This window comes from Miniopterus schreibersii, assembly GCF_964146895.1.
Source record: "Miniopterus schreibersii genome assembly, chromosome: 5".
Classification (NCBI taxonomy): Eukaryota; Metazoa; Chordata; class Mammalia; order Chiroptera; family Miniopteridae; genus Miniopterus; species Miniopterus schreibersii.
Genome location: NC_138106.1, coordinates 50,375,811 through 50,391,193, shown reverse-complemented (window position 1 = coordinate 50,391,193; position 15,383 = coordinate 50,375,811). Strand labels below are relative to the sequence as shown.

Here is a 15,383-nt window from a genome sequence, read left to right as displayed (position 1 = left end):
ATAACAAATATGAAAGCTTTTGCTACAGTAAACTCCTAAACAAATGTTAATGGTAATAATTATAGTCTCATGTGGAGATGTTTTTCTATAAATAAAGGGAGAAACAAGCCATTATCCTAAATACGCTACCAATGTTCTCCAAGTGGCTTACAAAATGCTTAGAAATTGCTATGCTGGCAGCAGGGAATCATCAAGAGTTTTGAGCAAAACAGGCACATAACAGCAGCAATACTGCAGGAAGCTTCCTCAGGCCTCTGGTACACAGGGTGGGTAAAGTGGGAAGAGACCAGACTCAGCGAACCCCATTAGGAGCTATTCTGACAACCGAGGAGTAAACAATCTCTCAGACTGGGCCTTGAAAGGAAGAAATCCAGAGAAGAAGCATTTTGAAGGACATGGATCTGGGAAGGACTAGCCTGGAGGTGGGGGCGGAAAGAGAGAAATGAGTCAGTGGTTACTTGAAGATGTCTCACCAAGATTGGGGTAATGTGGTGATGTCACCGAGAGACAGATGGAAAATGGAAGGAAGGAGACACCATACACAGAGTCTGGGCTTAAAACTCAAGTGGCTCCCGAGGCCAGGCAGGTGCAACAGGGGGCTGAGAGACTGGAAGACTCATCTCTCTGAAGAGGGTGCCTCCAAGGTGCTGACACGGCTTGGCATCAGCCGTCCTTGCCATGTGGGAATGCCCTTCCGGTGTTACCAGGTCTTGCATTTTTGCAAGAGAATCCAGAAATCCAGCTCTTCTGTGTGGAACCTCTTAACTCTTTAATGTTGGCAATTAATTTTTTTAAAAATTTAAAGCATGACGTGTGCCAAACCAAGCACGTCTGTGGGCCAGATTCTGCAGGCAGGCATCAACCGTGACCTCTGACAAAGATGTAAGGTCAAGGGTCGACGTTCATAAGCTCTCTTGGTGATACGCAGGGAGATAAGTGACTGTAAAGGTATCCAGTAACTAAAATACTACACACAAGGCTTTTTCCAGGAATCTGAGCTGTATGAATGTCCCTACCCTTCAAGTCTATATATGGATTTGACTTTATACAGGAAGTTTCATCGAAACCACAGATGGTTAAATCACAAGAATCTGAGTGCTTGCTGTGTGCTGAGTACACAGAAGTCAAGGAATTTCAAATCTAACCGGGGAAGAAAACAACATGAAAACTTGAGACAACTTACGAAACAACCTGGGAGACTGTTCTCCACGTGGTGCTACAATATCAGTCACCTTAAATCTTGGATACCCACCCCTGCCCCCATCATACCGCCTCCGGGCGGCCAGAAAGGCCGAAAGCCAAGCAGTAGTGCCTGTGTGTGAGTGAGTGAGTGTGAGTGTGTGTGTCTGTGTGAGTGTGTGAGTGAGTGAGTGTGAGTGTGTGTGTCTGTGTGAGTGTGAGTGTGTGTGTCTGTGTGAGTGTGTGAGTGTGTGTGTCTGTGTGAGTGTGTGAGTGTGTGTCTGTGAGTGTGTGAGGTGTGTGTGAGTGTGTGAGGAGCTGTGTGTGTGGGTGTGTGAGTGTGTGAGGTGTGTGTGAGTGTGTAAGGAGCTGTGTGTGTGAGGAGTTGTGTCTGTGTGAGTGTGAGTGTGTGTGTGTGAGCGTGTGAGTGAGTGTGAGTGTGTGTGTCTGTGTGAGTGTGAGTGTGTGTGTCTGTGAGTGTGTGAGGAGCTGTGTGTGTGTGTGTGTGTGTGTGTGTGAGGAGCTGTGTGTGTGTGTGAGGAGCTGTGTGTGTGTGTGAGGAGCTGTGTGTGTGTGAGGAGGTGTGTGTGTGTGTGTGAGTGTGTGAGGTGTGTGTGTGTGAGGAGCTGTGTGTGTGTGTGAGGTGTGTGTGTGTGTGTGAGGAGCTGTGTGTGTGTGTGTGTGTGAGGTGTGTGTGAGTGTGTGAGGAGCTGTGTGTGTGTGAGTGTGTGAGGTGTGTGTGAGTGTGTGAGGTGTGTGTGTGTGAGGAGGTGTGTGTGTGTGTGTGTGAGTGTGTGAGGTGTGTGTGAGTGTGTGAGGAGCTGTGTGTGTGTGTGTGAGAGGAGCTGTGTGTGTGTGTGTGTGTGTGTGTGTGTGTGTGTGTGTGAGTGAGTGTGTGAGGAGCTGTGCGCGTGTGCGCGCGCTTGAGTCTGTGACCCGATTTCTAATTTCCTGGGCAGCGGTCACCACGCCACAGCCGCTACCCCCGCCACGGGGCAGGGGCGCTGGCCGGGGTGGGGGTACCGGGCGCCCGGAGGGGAGTGAGAGTGGCCGGGGAACGGCGCCCCGTCCAGCTCCTCGGCTGCGTCTGCCGCGACTCCCTGAGGGTTTGTGTAGAAGGCGGCGCCGAGACAGGGGTGTCCGAGAGACGCGGCCAGGGCGGGTACACAAGGCAGGGCTTCCTCCAGTCCCACCTCGCCCCCTCCGTCCAGATGCCCGCGCCTCCCCCGCCCCTGCCCAGCGCCGCGGGGGCCTCCGGGGGCCGCGGCGGGGCGGCGGGTCCCCCTCGGAGCGCGGCGGTGCCCCCGAGCCGCCCGGCCGCCTCGGGAGTCGCGGCGCAGCCCCGCGAGCGGCGCGTCCTCTCCCCCCCGCGCGCTCCCCAACCCACCCACCTACTTCCTCCGCGCGGCGCTCGCACGGGCACGGAGCTGCCAAAAATTTCCACCCTCCGCCCCCCTCCCTCGCTAACTTCCTTCCAGCGTTTCCTGAGCTGGATGATCCTAGGATTTGTAAGACAGGAAAAGAAGGAAGGCGCGAGGGCGGGCGAGAGAGACAGGATGCTCGCCTCTCGTCCTACCGCAGCCGTCTGAGGGCGAGGCAGCGGGCGCCGCGCACGGGACCCCGCAGCCCGCGCCGTCTGCTCGGCCCCCGCGCCCCCCGCGCCCCCCGCGCTCGGGTCCGGCCCGGGGAGTCCGGAAAGGCGGAAAGCCGAGCTCGCCCTTCCTCCCCGCCGGAGGAAAACGCCCGAAGACACCGCGGGAGCCTGTGAAAGTCCCGGGGACTCCGAGCGAGGAAGTGACACTCCCAGAGCGCGCCGGCCCGCAGCCGCCAGCTCCGCACGGCCTCCGGCACCGCGGCCCTGGAGGAGCGCGCCCCGGACTGCAGGCTCCGCGCCGCGCCGCGGGGTCCGTGCGCGCTGCCCCGGGCCCGCGCTCCCCCGGACGCCCATGCGGCGCCCCCGAGCCGCGCTGCAGCCGCGGATCTAACCCCGGAGACCACCTTCGGCGCGCTGCCAGGCAGAGGGGAGGGGGGCACGGAGGGGCAACCTCTTTGGGACTAACTCATGAAGAACAAGGGTGCCAAGCAGAAGCTGAAACGAAAGGGAGCCACCAGTGCCTTTGGCTGTGACCTGACCGAGTATCTGGAAAGCTCAGGACAAGATGGTAATGTGCCTTCGCCTCTTTCCCGTCTTCTTTTTGTTTGAGGGAGAGATGGACTCTCCTGGGGGGTGTGAGATTCAGTTCACAAGTTAATGTATTCCAGGCCTGTGTGCTCACTTCACTTTTTTTTTTTTTTTTTTTTAAGAACAATATGATTCTTAAGGTGCCAGCGCTGCCACCCCCGACGGGCAGAGGTGGTGTCAGTCCTTCCGTTTGTCTCGCACAGCCGTTAATGGGCGGTGCTGCTCCTGTTTAACTGGGTGCTTTTGGGGTGGGGGTGGGAGCTGGGGCGGTCTTGATCGCAAACTTTGGCTGTCAGAGAGGAGGAATGCGGGCTGGGTGTGTGGGACGGTGATCAGTGGGCTTCTCTGAATGCACAGTTATGACCACCTTGGGTGTCCCTCCCGGGCTCTCCAATTTCATCGCTCACATCTTTTTTTATTAATGTGCTAGAAGGCAGGGGGTGCGGTGGATCCTGGCTGGGGGAGTGGTTGCACAAACATTTTCTGAATTTCTGAACTGATGCCAAATGTATAGTACCTCCCTCCCTCCCTTTCCCAGCCCCCCCGGACCCTTTACCTCCTCTTGGCTTTCAGATCAGCATTTGGTTTGTCAGACAAGGAGGGTGTGGTAAAAAAAGGTCAGAGGGCCTCAATTTTAGAATAGTTTAGGGCATGTTAAAGAAAAGCAGAGGGTCTCTGTTTTCAAGGTCAGATTGGGGGGCAAAAATAGAGGGTTATCTTGCAGAGTAGAGACAATTTAAACATTTGGTGGGGGAGGGGGAAAGAAAACAGTCTAAAACACAATAACAGCATTTGAGGTTAGAAGTTTTTAATCATAGGAAAGTTGGGGAAATTGAGCATTAAATGACTCCTTTTGTAAGGCTGACTGGCCCTGCATTTACCCGTGACAAAAAGGCCTTGTCTTCAGAAACTTCAGTGAGAGAGAAAATCGTCCACTACATGGGCTGTGTGTTTATCCACAGATACAACAAAAGTGGTAACTGAAGGGCTGCTTAACTGTGTGGAATAATTTTGCCTCCAGGAAAATAATCTCAAAAAACGATGTGATTAGCTCATATCAAATGTGCATCTCAAAAACAGTGCAAGGCTTTTGTTTCAGTTCCGTTTTCTTAGAGCCCGAGCACCACCTAGTAATTTGTAGTGATGTGATATTCCTGCGGTATTCTCGGCATTCTCGAGTTCAGAGCCTGCTTGTGTCACTGGGACAGATGGCTTAGTATTTTAGAGCTGGAGGGGGGACCATGGGTTTCAAAACTTCCTCTTTTGAAAGTGAGATGTAACTGAGTCAGTTCGTTTCATCCTTTCCAACAATCTGGAGAGGTGCATTGGACATCAAGCGGCTTGGACTGAGGTTTTTTTGAAGGTGTGAGAGTTCAAGTATACATCTTAACCACTACCCTCAGAAATTCAGGTTGAATGTTCCCTCCACCTGATTTTGCAGGGGGCTTCAGGTTACTGTCCAGGTACTCTGTCTGTGCTCCCAAGATGCCACCTTTCACAACATGGGTGGTATTTTGGGCACCTCCCTCCAAACTGTGAGAGTTGCAAGGGGATACTTGGCAGTCTTGCCCCCAGGGACCCCAGGGTTCTGTGAAGACGCCTCAAAGGCAGCTTTTCTTTCACTTGTTTTATATTCTGGAGTTCCATATATGTTTCATTTGGGGAAAAGGAAGAGCTTACTGCTTAAAGAAAAAGAAAAATTGAAAACCAGTCCCCAGTGTTCCCTGCCCTGGGAAAGGGGCGGGGGAGGGGGGAGAGAAAACCCAGAGAGGTAAACTGACCTGCCTAAGGTCACATAGTTAATCATGAAGGATGCAGAAGGCCCTGGCCTATCAGGCTCCTCTCCTCTCCCTGGCTTCCATGTCTAAGCTAACATTCTCCTCTAATGATTTTCCCCTCTCCCTAAATTGAAAACAGACAGCCATGCCACGGGATCAGCAAGCTTTTAAGACTGACTGACATACCTGAATAGAGAGCAGCTTTGAAATGAAAGGCAACTAACCTACTTCATGATCTACGCATCATTACTGCACCACATGGGAATTAGGCACACATAATAAATTACTTATGCAAATAAAAGTAATTAGGATTTCTTTTTTTCCCACATCTAAAACTAGTTAGGTACTTGTCTCGTATTTTTGTTACAGTGTAGCATCAAAGTCAATGCTAATGTTTTATCTAAAGCAATGTATCCTGCTTATGTGTTTTCTGAAACATGTATTGGTTGACAAACAATTAAATCCAAGGCCTGGACTCTGCCTCCAGGGAGGAAAAGCTGACCTGGGCACTGCCCCTTTGCCCACGACCTTGGAAGTTCAGCCCAGAATCCTGAGGATGACAAGTCCCCATGGGAACCAGGAGCCCAAAGGCTGGGGAAGACCTCAGAAAACTGACGTCATGGTTACTTAACCTTGGAGGGCAAGGGTACAGTGATGGACCTGGGTAGACACAGAGAAAAATGGATTCAGGTCTGGGTGTACAAGGCAGAAGGGAAGAATGGAGATGGAGGGAAACCAAGGGAGCCCCTGTGCTTGGACAGGAGGGAAAGCCCCGAGTTGGGACAGAGAACAAAGCTGGTGACAGCTAGCTGGGCTCAGGCCGTCTGAACATGGGGAAGCTGTACCCTTGAGGCTGAGCAGAGAGGATGAATGTCAACTACTTCCGTAATTTGCTGTTGGCTCAGCCCTGCTCCCTCCAGTTGGACAAATGTGACAGGGCAGGGTGTGTGGGTGACAAATAGGTGTTCGGCTTACAGCGGATGTTGCTCAGGGCCAGTTGTCATCCTTAATCTTTAGGAAGCTGATGAAAAACAGAAACCCTTTTCCTTAGAAAAACACACACACTCGAACTGTGTATACAGTTTCTGTGGGCATTCACATAGATGCCAAGTTCAGACCCTGCGGCTGATCGTCCGTAGCTGCACACAGGCCCAGTGTGAAGGACAGTGTCCCCCTTTTGCTTATTTAACCGCTTTTCTCCAGCCTGGTGAGAACACCCGAGAATGGCATGAAGTTGCTGCTGGCCAACTTGGCAGGAGCTTCCTTCACTTCCCCTCCAGCACAGTGGCTGCTGCCCCAACTGCCAGCGCTCCCCTGGGAACCAGATAACTTTCTCTTCCTGTCTGGGATAGAGGGAGAAGATCACCCCTTCCTCACCCGCTAATGCTGAAAAGAGTAGTTTTCCTTTTCATCTTCTTGACCATTGTATACGAAGGCCCTTGCTCACAGCTATGTAATGAAACCCACATCATTTTGTCTTCTGTGGTTGGGAGGCTGTGGGTGAAGTCTTGTGAGGCCACAAGCATCTCCTACCTCTGCCCTCTGACCCCAGTGCGCCGGGTCCTCCCGCAGTGCAGTGCCCGGAGATGCCAGGCCCAGTGAGCACGCATTGTCAGGAAAGCTCTCCTGCCTCCATGCTGACCCCACTCGGAGGGCTGAGGACTTCCTCAGCCTTGCAAACAATCTGTGTCATTTTACTCACACCCTGGTACCAAGTGATATTGCTCTGGCCCAGCGGTTCACCACGGTGGTGGCACATTAGAATCATGTGGGAATCCTAAAAAAATGTCCCCCTCTCAGACCAATTAACTCAGAATCTCTTGGTGCCCAGGCACCGGTATGTTTTACAAGCTAGATATTCTGAAATGCAGGCAGAGTTAAGAACTGCTGCTTGCAGTGCGGGGGGTTTACAGACCATTTTTGAAATGCACCCTCTGAATGTTTGATAAGAACTGTGAGCCTTTTTACTCCTGAAGATGTTTTTCTAGTTGTTATCAGATTGAAAAAGGGAAAAAAAGAAAAAATATGTATTTGTTTTGAGGGATGACAAAAAGTTCATAACAAATACATAAATACCCATTATAAGTATAATTTTAAGTTTGATGAACGATATCCCCTTTATTTCAGAGAGCAAGGATAAGGCAATGGGCACTTTGAGATGTAGATGTTCCTGAGGTTAACTCACTCTCTCACCTGGTTTATTCATTCATTTAAGGAATATGTACTAAGGCACCGTGCTAGGTACTGTGAGACAGAAAGAAACGTGCACCCCAGACGCAAATTTACAGCCTAAGGGATAGGAACAAACTTTCAGAGGCCAATTAAGCTTTGAAATTGGCTGTTGTGACTGAAGGAGAAAAATGTGAAAGCTTTTATCCACAATTAAACAGACGAGATACCCAAACATAAACAGTAGCAAAGTCTTAGCAAGGAAGGTAAATATTTTTCTGTTCAAGATAAGATTTAACAAATGCAGAACCAGGGCTGGGCATTCTCTCTGGCTTAGTTGTTTCCCTCCCAGAGTCTTGCTTGGCACATCATTATCACACCTTCCTGGCCAATGCTACATCTTTGAGTCCCAGCTGCTTTGGGGAACCTTCCCCGATCCTCCCAAGTCAGGTGCCCCCCACTAGGCGCTCCTGTGAGGAGTTCCAGAACCTCACTGCCTGGGATAGAATCCCAGCTGTGCCTGTCCTCAGCGGAGTGACCTTGGAGCAAATTAGTTACCCCCTCTGGGCCTCAGTTTCTCCATTTCTGAAATGGGGATAGGAAGTCTGATGTGACGATAAAATGAGTTAATATGGGCAGAGCACTAAGCAGAAGGCATGCATATAATAAGCTATGAAGGCAGCTTTTATTATCCTAACACCCTGGGCTTGCCGTAGCATAACCACTTACTACCCCTGCCTGACTGAATAGGAAAGGAGTAAATGATACCATCGGATGGGTTAATCAATCACCAAGAGGAAGCTGAATGGCTGCCCTTCTGAATGGAGAGGCCAGTTCCTGCAGAGCTTCCCCAGGGCCACTGGGAGTAGACGTTCAGTGTAAAATAGTGGAACAAAAAAATGTCAACCTGAAACTAAAGATCTGAGAAAGATATCCAGCCACTGCTGGACCCACAGAGATCTCAGCAAGAAGGCAAGGCCTAGGGGTGGAATTTGTGGAAACAGCACAGCAACCTTGTGGGCTTGAATTTAGAGGAGCATCCCCAAATCTGAGCTCCCAGGGTGAAGCCGGAAGAACCAGAAGAGGAGAATTAAGACTTTAAAGCCGAACTGTTACTTACTCTGTATAGTCTGGATATGACAAACAGCCCACACAGAGAACAGAAACAGCTACTTCCCCCGACCCACATCCCTCCCTCTTGCCCACTCTCTAGACCTCTGCCAAGAGCCCCTTGACCACAGGCACAGCCTCCCCCTTCCTCCACCCCTGCCCACCACCACTGGCAGCCACCCAAAAGCCTTCCCCTCAGGAGGCCCGGACGTTGGGGCTGCTAAGGAGCCCTACTCTCCTGTTGCCCCAGACCTGCCCTGGAGTCAAGGAGACTGTCTGCTGGGGCAGGAGAGAGCTGGAGGCCTGGCCTTCTGCTGGGGCAGAGGGACACATGTTGAGACTAGGAGGACATTCTCCCATAGACAGTGCTATAAGTGGTGGCTAGGCTGCCCGGTGCCACTAGAGCTGTAGTTTTTCATGCATTCTTTTTATTTTCCCCCCCTTTTCCATTCGACATCTTGGCAGAGGTCTGGAGAGTGGGAAACCTGCTCTGTGGGAGTGGAGAGGAGGGGAGAACACTTTCTGAATTTGAAAGCTGATTGACCAAGGAAGTTCTGAGGGACTTTCTGAGAACTGTTTGTCCCAGGGAATCACCTCGCTGCAGAAAGTTTCCTGGGACTTTGCAGCAGTGGGTGGGAGAAGGAGTCAGGGCCGAAAGATCCAGGACTCAGTTTGGGGATAAAAAGCGCCCCCCACCTGTTTTCCATTAGACATTGTAGCTAACTATTTTTGGAACAAGGTAGTGAAAGGCCCTCTGGTTGGCGCTACCTGGTGCTCATGCCCTCCAGATTGGCCAAGCTGAGCTGCCCGACAGCCCGGCCTCTGGGTCTCAGGACTCCACTTCCCTCTGCGTGGTGCCTTCTCACTGGCCCTGAGGCCTGGGAACATGGAGCTACTTGCTTTTTCTGTTTTGTTTTGTTTTGTTTTGTACTTCGTTTTGGTTTTGACTCATTGCCTCCCATGTATTTAAAAGCCAATGTGGCATTTTCCCACTTATCCCCACCCTTCAGATTAATTTCCTTTTTGCTAATAGGTGCCTGTCCCACCCAATTTTCTGAGCTATTTCTCTCTAAGCCCCAACACAAATGCCACGCTTGAGTTTAACTGGTCTTGATATTCCTCCCTCGAAGAGCTGGCCTCAAGTCTTTACTGAGGTGGGGCCACAGCCTGATGGGACTTCAGGAGTCCACATAGCACCCTGTGTTCCTCATATCTCCCCCCAGGATGCAATTTTAGCTGAGGCTACAATAAAGGACTCCTGGGTGAAACACTTTGACTGCAGTTCAGAGGAGAATAGACACTGGTACTAGATGTTTTTTCTAAGAGTAACTTTTAATAGCGAAAGGTAAGAACCTTAGGCTGCTGGATGGCTCAAGCGACAGGGAAGAAGAGACCCAAAGCCGAAGGCTGAGTTCCAAATCAGACCTGCTTGGTATTTTTATTAGCAGAGTTACTCTCTGCATTGATGGCTAACTATGTGCCACTTTATATACAAAAGTAGTACCTTTGAACATTGTAAAATTGGGCTATTTGTCAGCAGTTTACAAAGGAGGAAACTGAGATGGAAAAGATTAAATCACTTGCCAAGATTGTAGAGATAGGAAAGGCAGGATTTGAATCCGCATCTGTCTGACTCCCAAGGCCATGGTCTCAGGCATGAGCACAGTCTCCCAGAATAGCATGCTTCATAATTAGGCATTTACAGTTCTGTAGAAGAAGAAAAATCCTGCAAAAATAGCTTTTCCTCCCTTTGTTTTGTTCATCCCTGAGCTTAAATCATTAATAGAAATAATCACAACTCATATTTGCGTAGCATTCTACCCTCTGCAAGGTGCTTTTCATGCACGCACACCTACTCTCAACCTAGGAGCTTTCAAGTCCTGCCAGGCCCCACCTTTTCCTCCCAGGCCCCTCCCTGCCTGCCCACTGTCGCCACAACCCTCTTTCCCGCTTGGAGCACCTGCTGCTTTAGAGTCAGAGGCACCCGATTTGGTCTTCACTCTGCCCATTCTGTTTTCTAACTGGCTTTGCCTGTGCAAGTCGATGGTGAGCTCCGCTGAAGGCAGGCGGCATTCGGCAGCTCACACAGATTTGGTAGCTCACTGCGCCTCTCAGGGTGAGCCCCGTGGCCAGCAGCACGCAACAGTCGATTGATTGACCTAATTCCTGCTCAGGAAGCCACTGTTCAACCCCTTCTTGGAAGCTGGAGCCCAGAGACACCGCTGATGTGCTGAAATGTCAGAAACCTGAGATTGTTTAAGGTTCCCCTCAAAGTCGCACAGCTACTCCCTGATAGAAACTGAGTTCGACTTTGCACAGGATGCCCCAGAAACACTCCTTTTCCTAGTGCTTCACCAATCACTCCTTGGTATGAGCCACATTTTTGGCTAGTCCCCAGAACCAGCTGAGTTTCTGTGATTGTGTCTCAGGCACTCTTTGTTCTAGTGCAAGCTGGGCTGATGCATACCAGGCCCTAGAACCACACCTGTGGCCTGATGCTGGCCCAGGATGCCTTTGGGGACCCTCTCGCCACCAGCCCCAGAGAGAGGGGTGAATGCCACCTCCCAAAAGCAACATATACCAGCTCTTACTGTTACAGACACCAGAAAACAGTTTGACATATAAAGTAGGACTCTGGCAAACTATAAATAAATCTATAGCCTTCATGAAAGGCAGTTGAGCTAATGTGTGTAATTATGCATATTTCTTTTCCTAGCTCTTTTTATGTTTTATTCAGAAACCATCTTGTGTAGGCTTTCAATTCAATGGGACTCTAATGTGCTAGACACTGTTGCGTTACAAAGATGCTCTCAGCTTGCTCTCAGCCTGCTGGGCTCAGGGTTGTCAGATGGAAAAAGAACTGAAAGAAGAACAGGGAAGAATGAAATGAGGGTTCTGGCGGGTGTGCAAGCAGGGGATGTTGCCATGTGAGGCAGCGGGGGGGGGGGGGACCAGCAGACAGAGTGGGCTGTTTGTAAGGGGGGGGAATAAATAAAATGATAAACATCATCTGGCCATGAGGAATGACAGAGATATGGGAAGACAGGGTGGTTGGTTTCTGCAGACAGGAAACCACATGGTTTTGCCTGACACTTGTAATTGGTCACACCCTCATGCACAGGGGTGAGGGAAAGGGTGGAGATTTGACTTATAGTGGCCAGGGCTTGGTTAGGGGGACCCTGGTTGGGGTGACAAAAGCTGTCTTCAGTGGCAGAAGAGTGAACCTACCTTCAGGAAAAGGCAGAACAGCTGATCATAAGAGTGGCAATTGGCTTACCTGTCTGTGCCCTGCACAGGGGCAGGAGAATTGGGGATTCTGTTAATAAGATAAACCTTTAAAAAATGATGTTACGGGTGACCCTAATTATGTTTCTTGATTAAATCTAGCTGTATGGCATGAATGTGAAACCTTGGCCTCTCCCCACTGTCTAAGGAAAGTTCTGTCTTGTACCCCATTTTATACATGTAGACCAACTCAGGGAGTAAGGTAACTTGCCTAATGTCATCCAGCCAAGAAATGGGAGAAGCAGGACTCCAACAGTGTCTGTCTGACATTCAGTTTCCCTCCCGTGGCTTTGTCTCCTCTGGACGCAAGCCGCTGCAGCTCTGCTGGCAGTAAATCAGGGTCTGATAAGCACAGCTCTGCTTCACCATGCACTGCCAAGGTGATAAGTTCAGTAGGACTTAGTTAGACTTGATAAAACCTCTGGCAGGGGAGTTCCCATCCCATCCCCAGTTTTTCAAAGTAAAGCATTTAGGTTCCAAATGGCGGGATTCTAAACAGAGAGCGTGCCCTGTTGCCATAAGTAGGCCCTTCCACCACTTCTTTCCCATCTGTTTCCTGCATGCTGAGTATTATTGGGAAACAATGATGTCAACTCTTCCACATAAATCTACACCTCCCTGCTTACCCCTCCCATACAGTGCACATTTTTGTTCCTCTTTCTGGCTTTTGTCTTGCTGTTGTTCTGTTCTTTAAGGACTCATGCTCTTGGCGTCAATTGTTGGCTTTCTTTTTAATGAGCTTTAGCTATTTAAGCTGCATTGTGGCCTTCAAAGTGCACATGCTCTTTTGGGTCCATATTTGGAAAATCCTTTGTTGGCCTGGTGTTAATGGAGAGGGGCCATTTTGCTTTCAGAAAAAGCAAAGCGAGATGCAGGACTCTGAGTCAGGCTCAGAGCTGAGGACACAACCTGTTGGGGGCCCTGGGGGGCTGCTTTACAGCTATTTAGACCCTGGGCACAGATCCTGTAGCTGAAGGTCATGAAAATATACCCATCGAGCAATCTGGTTTCCCTCACCCCAAGCCTGACTTTCAAATGATACATGATTTTCTCAGTTCTTCTTTCTTTACTGTCCCTAAAGACAATTTGGTTTCCAAAAGGAAAGGATGGGGGCTGGGGGGTAACTCGTTGTGGGGAGAGTATGAACTTTAAATTCTGGACAGACCTTTCTCAGCCTCAGGCAGTGGTACTCAAACTTTAGTGGGCATAGAACAACTAAAAATGTAGTTCTTTTAAAATTTAATTTTAAAAATAGTAGTTACATTTAGTAAAGTGTACTCCTTAAATTCCATTTTAGACTCCTTGAAACAAAATAGATATCTAATAAAAGTTTCAGATGGGCATTTGCATAGGTCCTGTAGTACCTGGGTCTGTGGAGAACATGCGTGTGATTCCCCTGAGTGAGTTCTGCAGCTGCTGGGGCTGTGGGCTGCAGAGTGCATCTGCATATCCACATTCTGAGGTCTGTCCCTCCAAGATTCTGCTCTTGTAGTTATGGGGTGGGGCCCAGGAGCCCACATTTTTTAAGAGGAACTCCAGGAGTTTCTGATATCTTTGGCCTACTTTGAAAATCATTGAGTTAGCCCTTAGAAAGAAGCAATTGAGACCTCGTGATTTTAATTTTCTTCATTGTACTTTTTACATATATTGCCCAGATTTTCAACAGTGAGCATGTTTTTCTACTATTTAAATTGGGGGGAAAAATCTGTTAAAAGTATTAATGGGAGTGGGGTGTCTTGATTTATTGAATTTTCATAAAGCCCTTTTGTTTCAATCCCTATTTTTTAAAATCTTCATAAAGTCTGTTAGTTTGCTTTTCTTCCTTAATAGATGACTTTAGTGAAATCAATTTCCTCTCCTGTGAGAAACAGTGTAACAACATAGTTAGCATGGGGCTTTTCTGCTGATAGTCTTCCTTGGGTAAAGTCCTAGCTCTACCACATGCTGGCTTTGTGATCATGGACAAGCTACCAGACCTCTCTGTGCCTCAGTTTCCTCATCTATAAAGCAGGGGTTGTGATAATAATAATACCTATCGAACAGGGTCATTATGAGGATTAAATAAACTAGCACACTGCCTGGAATTTAGCAAACCTTCCATAAGTGTTAATTCCAGTTATTATTTCTTTAGTGACTGGAAATCTTATCCTGTTTCAGCTTCGTTACTCAGAATGTGGTTCCTGAGTTAATGCTAGAGATGTGAAGTGGAGAGAGCTGTGAACAAATATTCCAAGTTTCCCATATATCCCTAGGGGCTTCTTCTCATTTAAAAAATTCTTTTATATACACACAATTATTTATTTTCATTGGTTGAATGCATAAAATGCTAGTTTTAAGATTCTTATCCAAAAAAAAAAAGATTCTTATCGATTGGTAAATATTTCTGGGATGGGACTGTGGCAAACTTTCTAAATTTTACATTTTTTTTTTTAGTTATCAGAAAAAGAAAATAACCTAAAGACAAAACTGAAGGGAGAAAAAAAGGGTTATGGCAAAAGACTAGGATTATAGTGACAGCCATCCAAACTTGTAGTTTCCATCTGTATTTCAGGAGAGTTATAAATCTGTAAAACAAGCCTGTTTCCATCATTGATGGAACAATGCAGAGCCTGGGTTTTCTCTGGCCCATATGACAGTTCACATATGCCTCTTTCCATGCTCCACAACTGCATTTTGATGGTTGAATGAGGTAGATCTGGCTCAATCTTGGGCTGTATGAACAGAATCTTAGGTGGTAGAGCATAGGGATCGACGGGGTCACACTGCACTTCTCACGGGTTGAATCTGTTCCTTTCTCAGAGCTCCGTTTGAAGATGGAAGCTTGTACACAGACATATATTTAGGAAGATGATTGGGATGGTGAAGTTTAGAACATCATTACCCCTCGCCTCCAGCCACTATTACAGTTTCCTAAATTGTCTCCTTTTTTGAGTAGAAAGAAAATGAGCTCATTGAAATCTGAGACCATTCTCTGATCATATGTGTGTTAGGTGTCTGTAGGACAGGTTCCTTTCTGGAGGGTCTCAGGGAGAATCCATCTCCTTGCCTTTTCCAGCTTCTAAAGGCTGCCTCATTCCTTGGCTCACATCTCCTCATAACATCACTTTTGCTCCCTCTGCTCCATCCTCACCTGGTCTTTTCTCTGATCTCCTACCTCTCTCTTATAAAGACCCTGTGATTATATCAGATAATCCAACCGAATCTGCTCATCTCAAGATCCTTAGCTTGATTGCTAAGGATCTGCAAGAATCCTTTTAGCTTCTTAAGGCAACATTCACAAATTCCAGGAATAAGACATGGACCTCTTTGTGATGCTGTTACTCAGCATAACCACAATCTGTTCCCCGCACGGTGCACGGTTGGCTCAGTGGATATTAATAAGGTGAAGGGAGTAGGATGGTGATTTGGGGAGGGTAGAAAGAGATGGACATCAGCACTTTCCAAGCACTTACCATGTCCCAGGCGCGGGTCAGTTGAGACCCAGGGGTGCACAGGCAGGCCTGCCTGTCCCTGTGGGGGCTCACTCTCCCATGCAGGAGATGAACACATCCTCAACTGATTCTCACACAAACCGTGATAGGAAGTAGATGACATTAATTCTGACTCAGACGAGCTGGATCTTCTAAGAGGAAAGGAATCTGAGCCACCTCTGCCTGAAGGGAAGATATTCCAGACAGAGG

At 48.7% G+C, this 15,383-nt stretch overlaps 1 protein-coding gene across 1 annotated transcript in view; it reads left to right on the top strand.

Annotated features, from left to right (window-relative positions):
- The first annotated feature begins 3,155 nt into the window (after positions 1–3,155).
- Positions 3,156–15,383, top strand: part of ARHGAP31 (Rho GTPase activating protein 31) — an 88,269-nt gene continuing 76,041 nt past the window's right edge. The window contains exon 1 of the mRNA XM_081139198.1: positions 3,156–3,341. Within this exon, the coding sequence (XP_080995324.1) occupies positions 3,242–3,341 (100 nt within the window). The 5' untranslated portion in view covers positions 3,156–3,241. The remainder of the gene's footprint in view (positions 3,342–15,383) is intronic.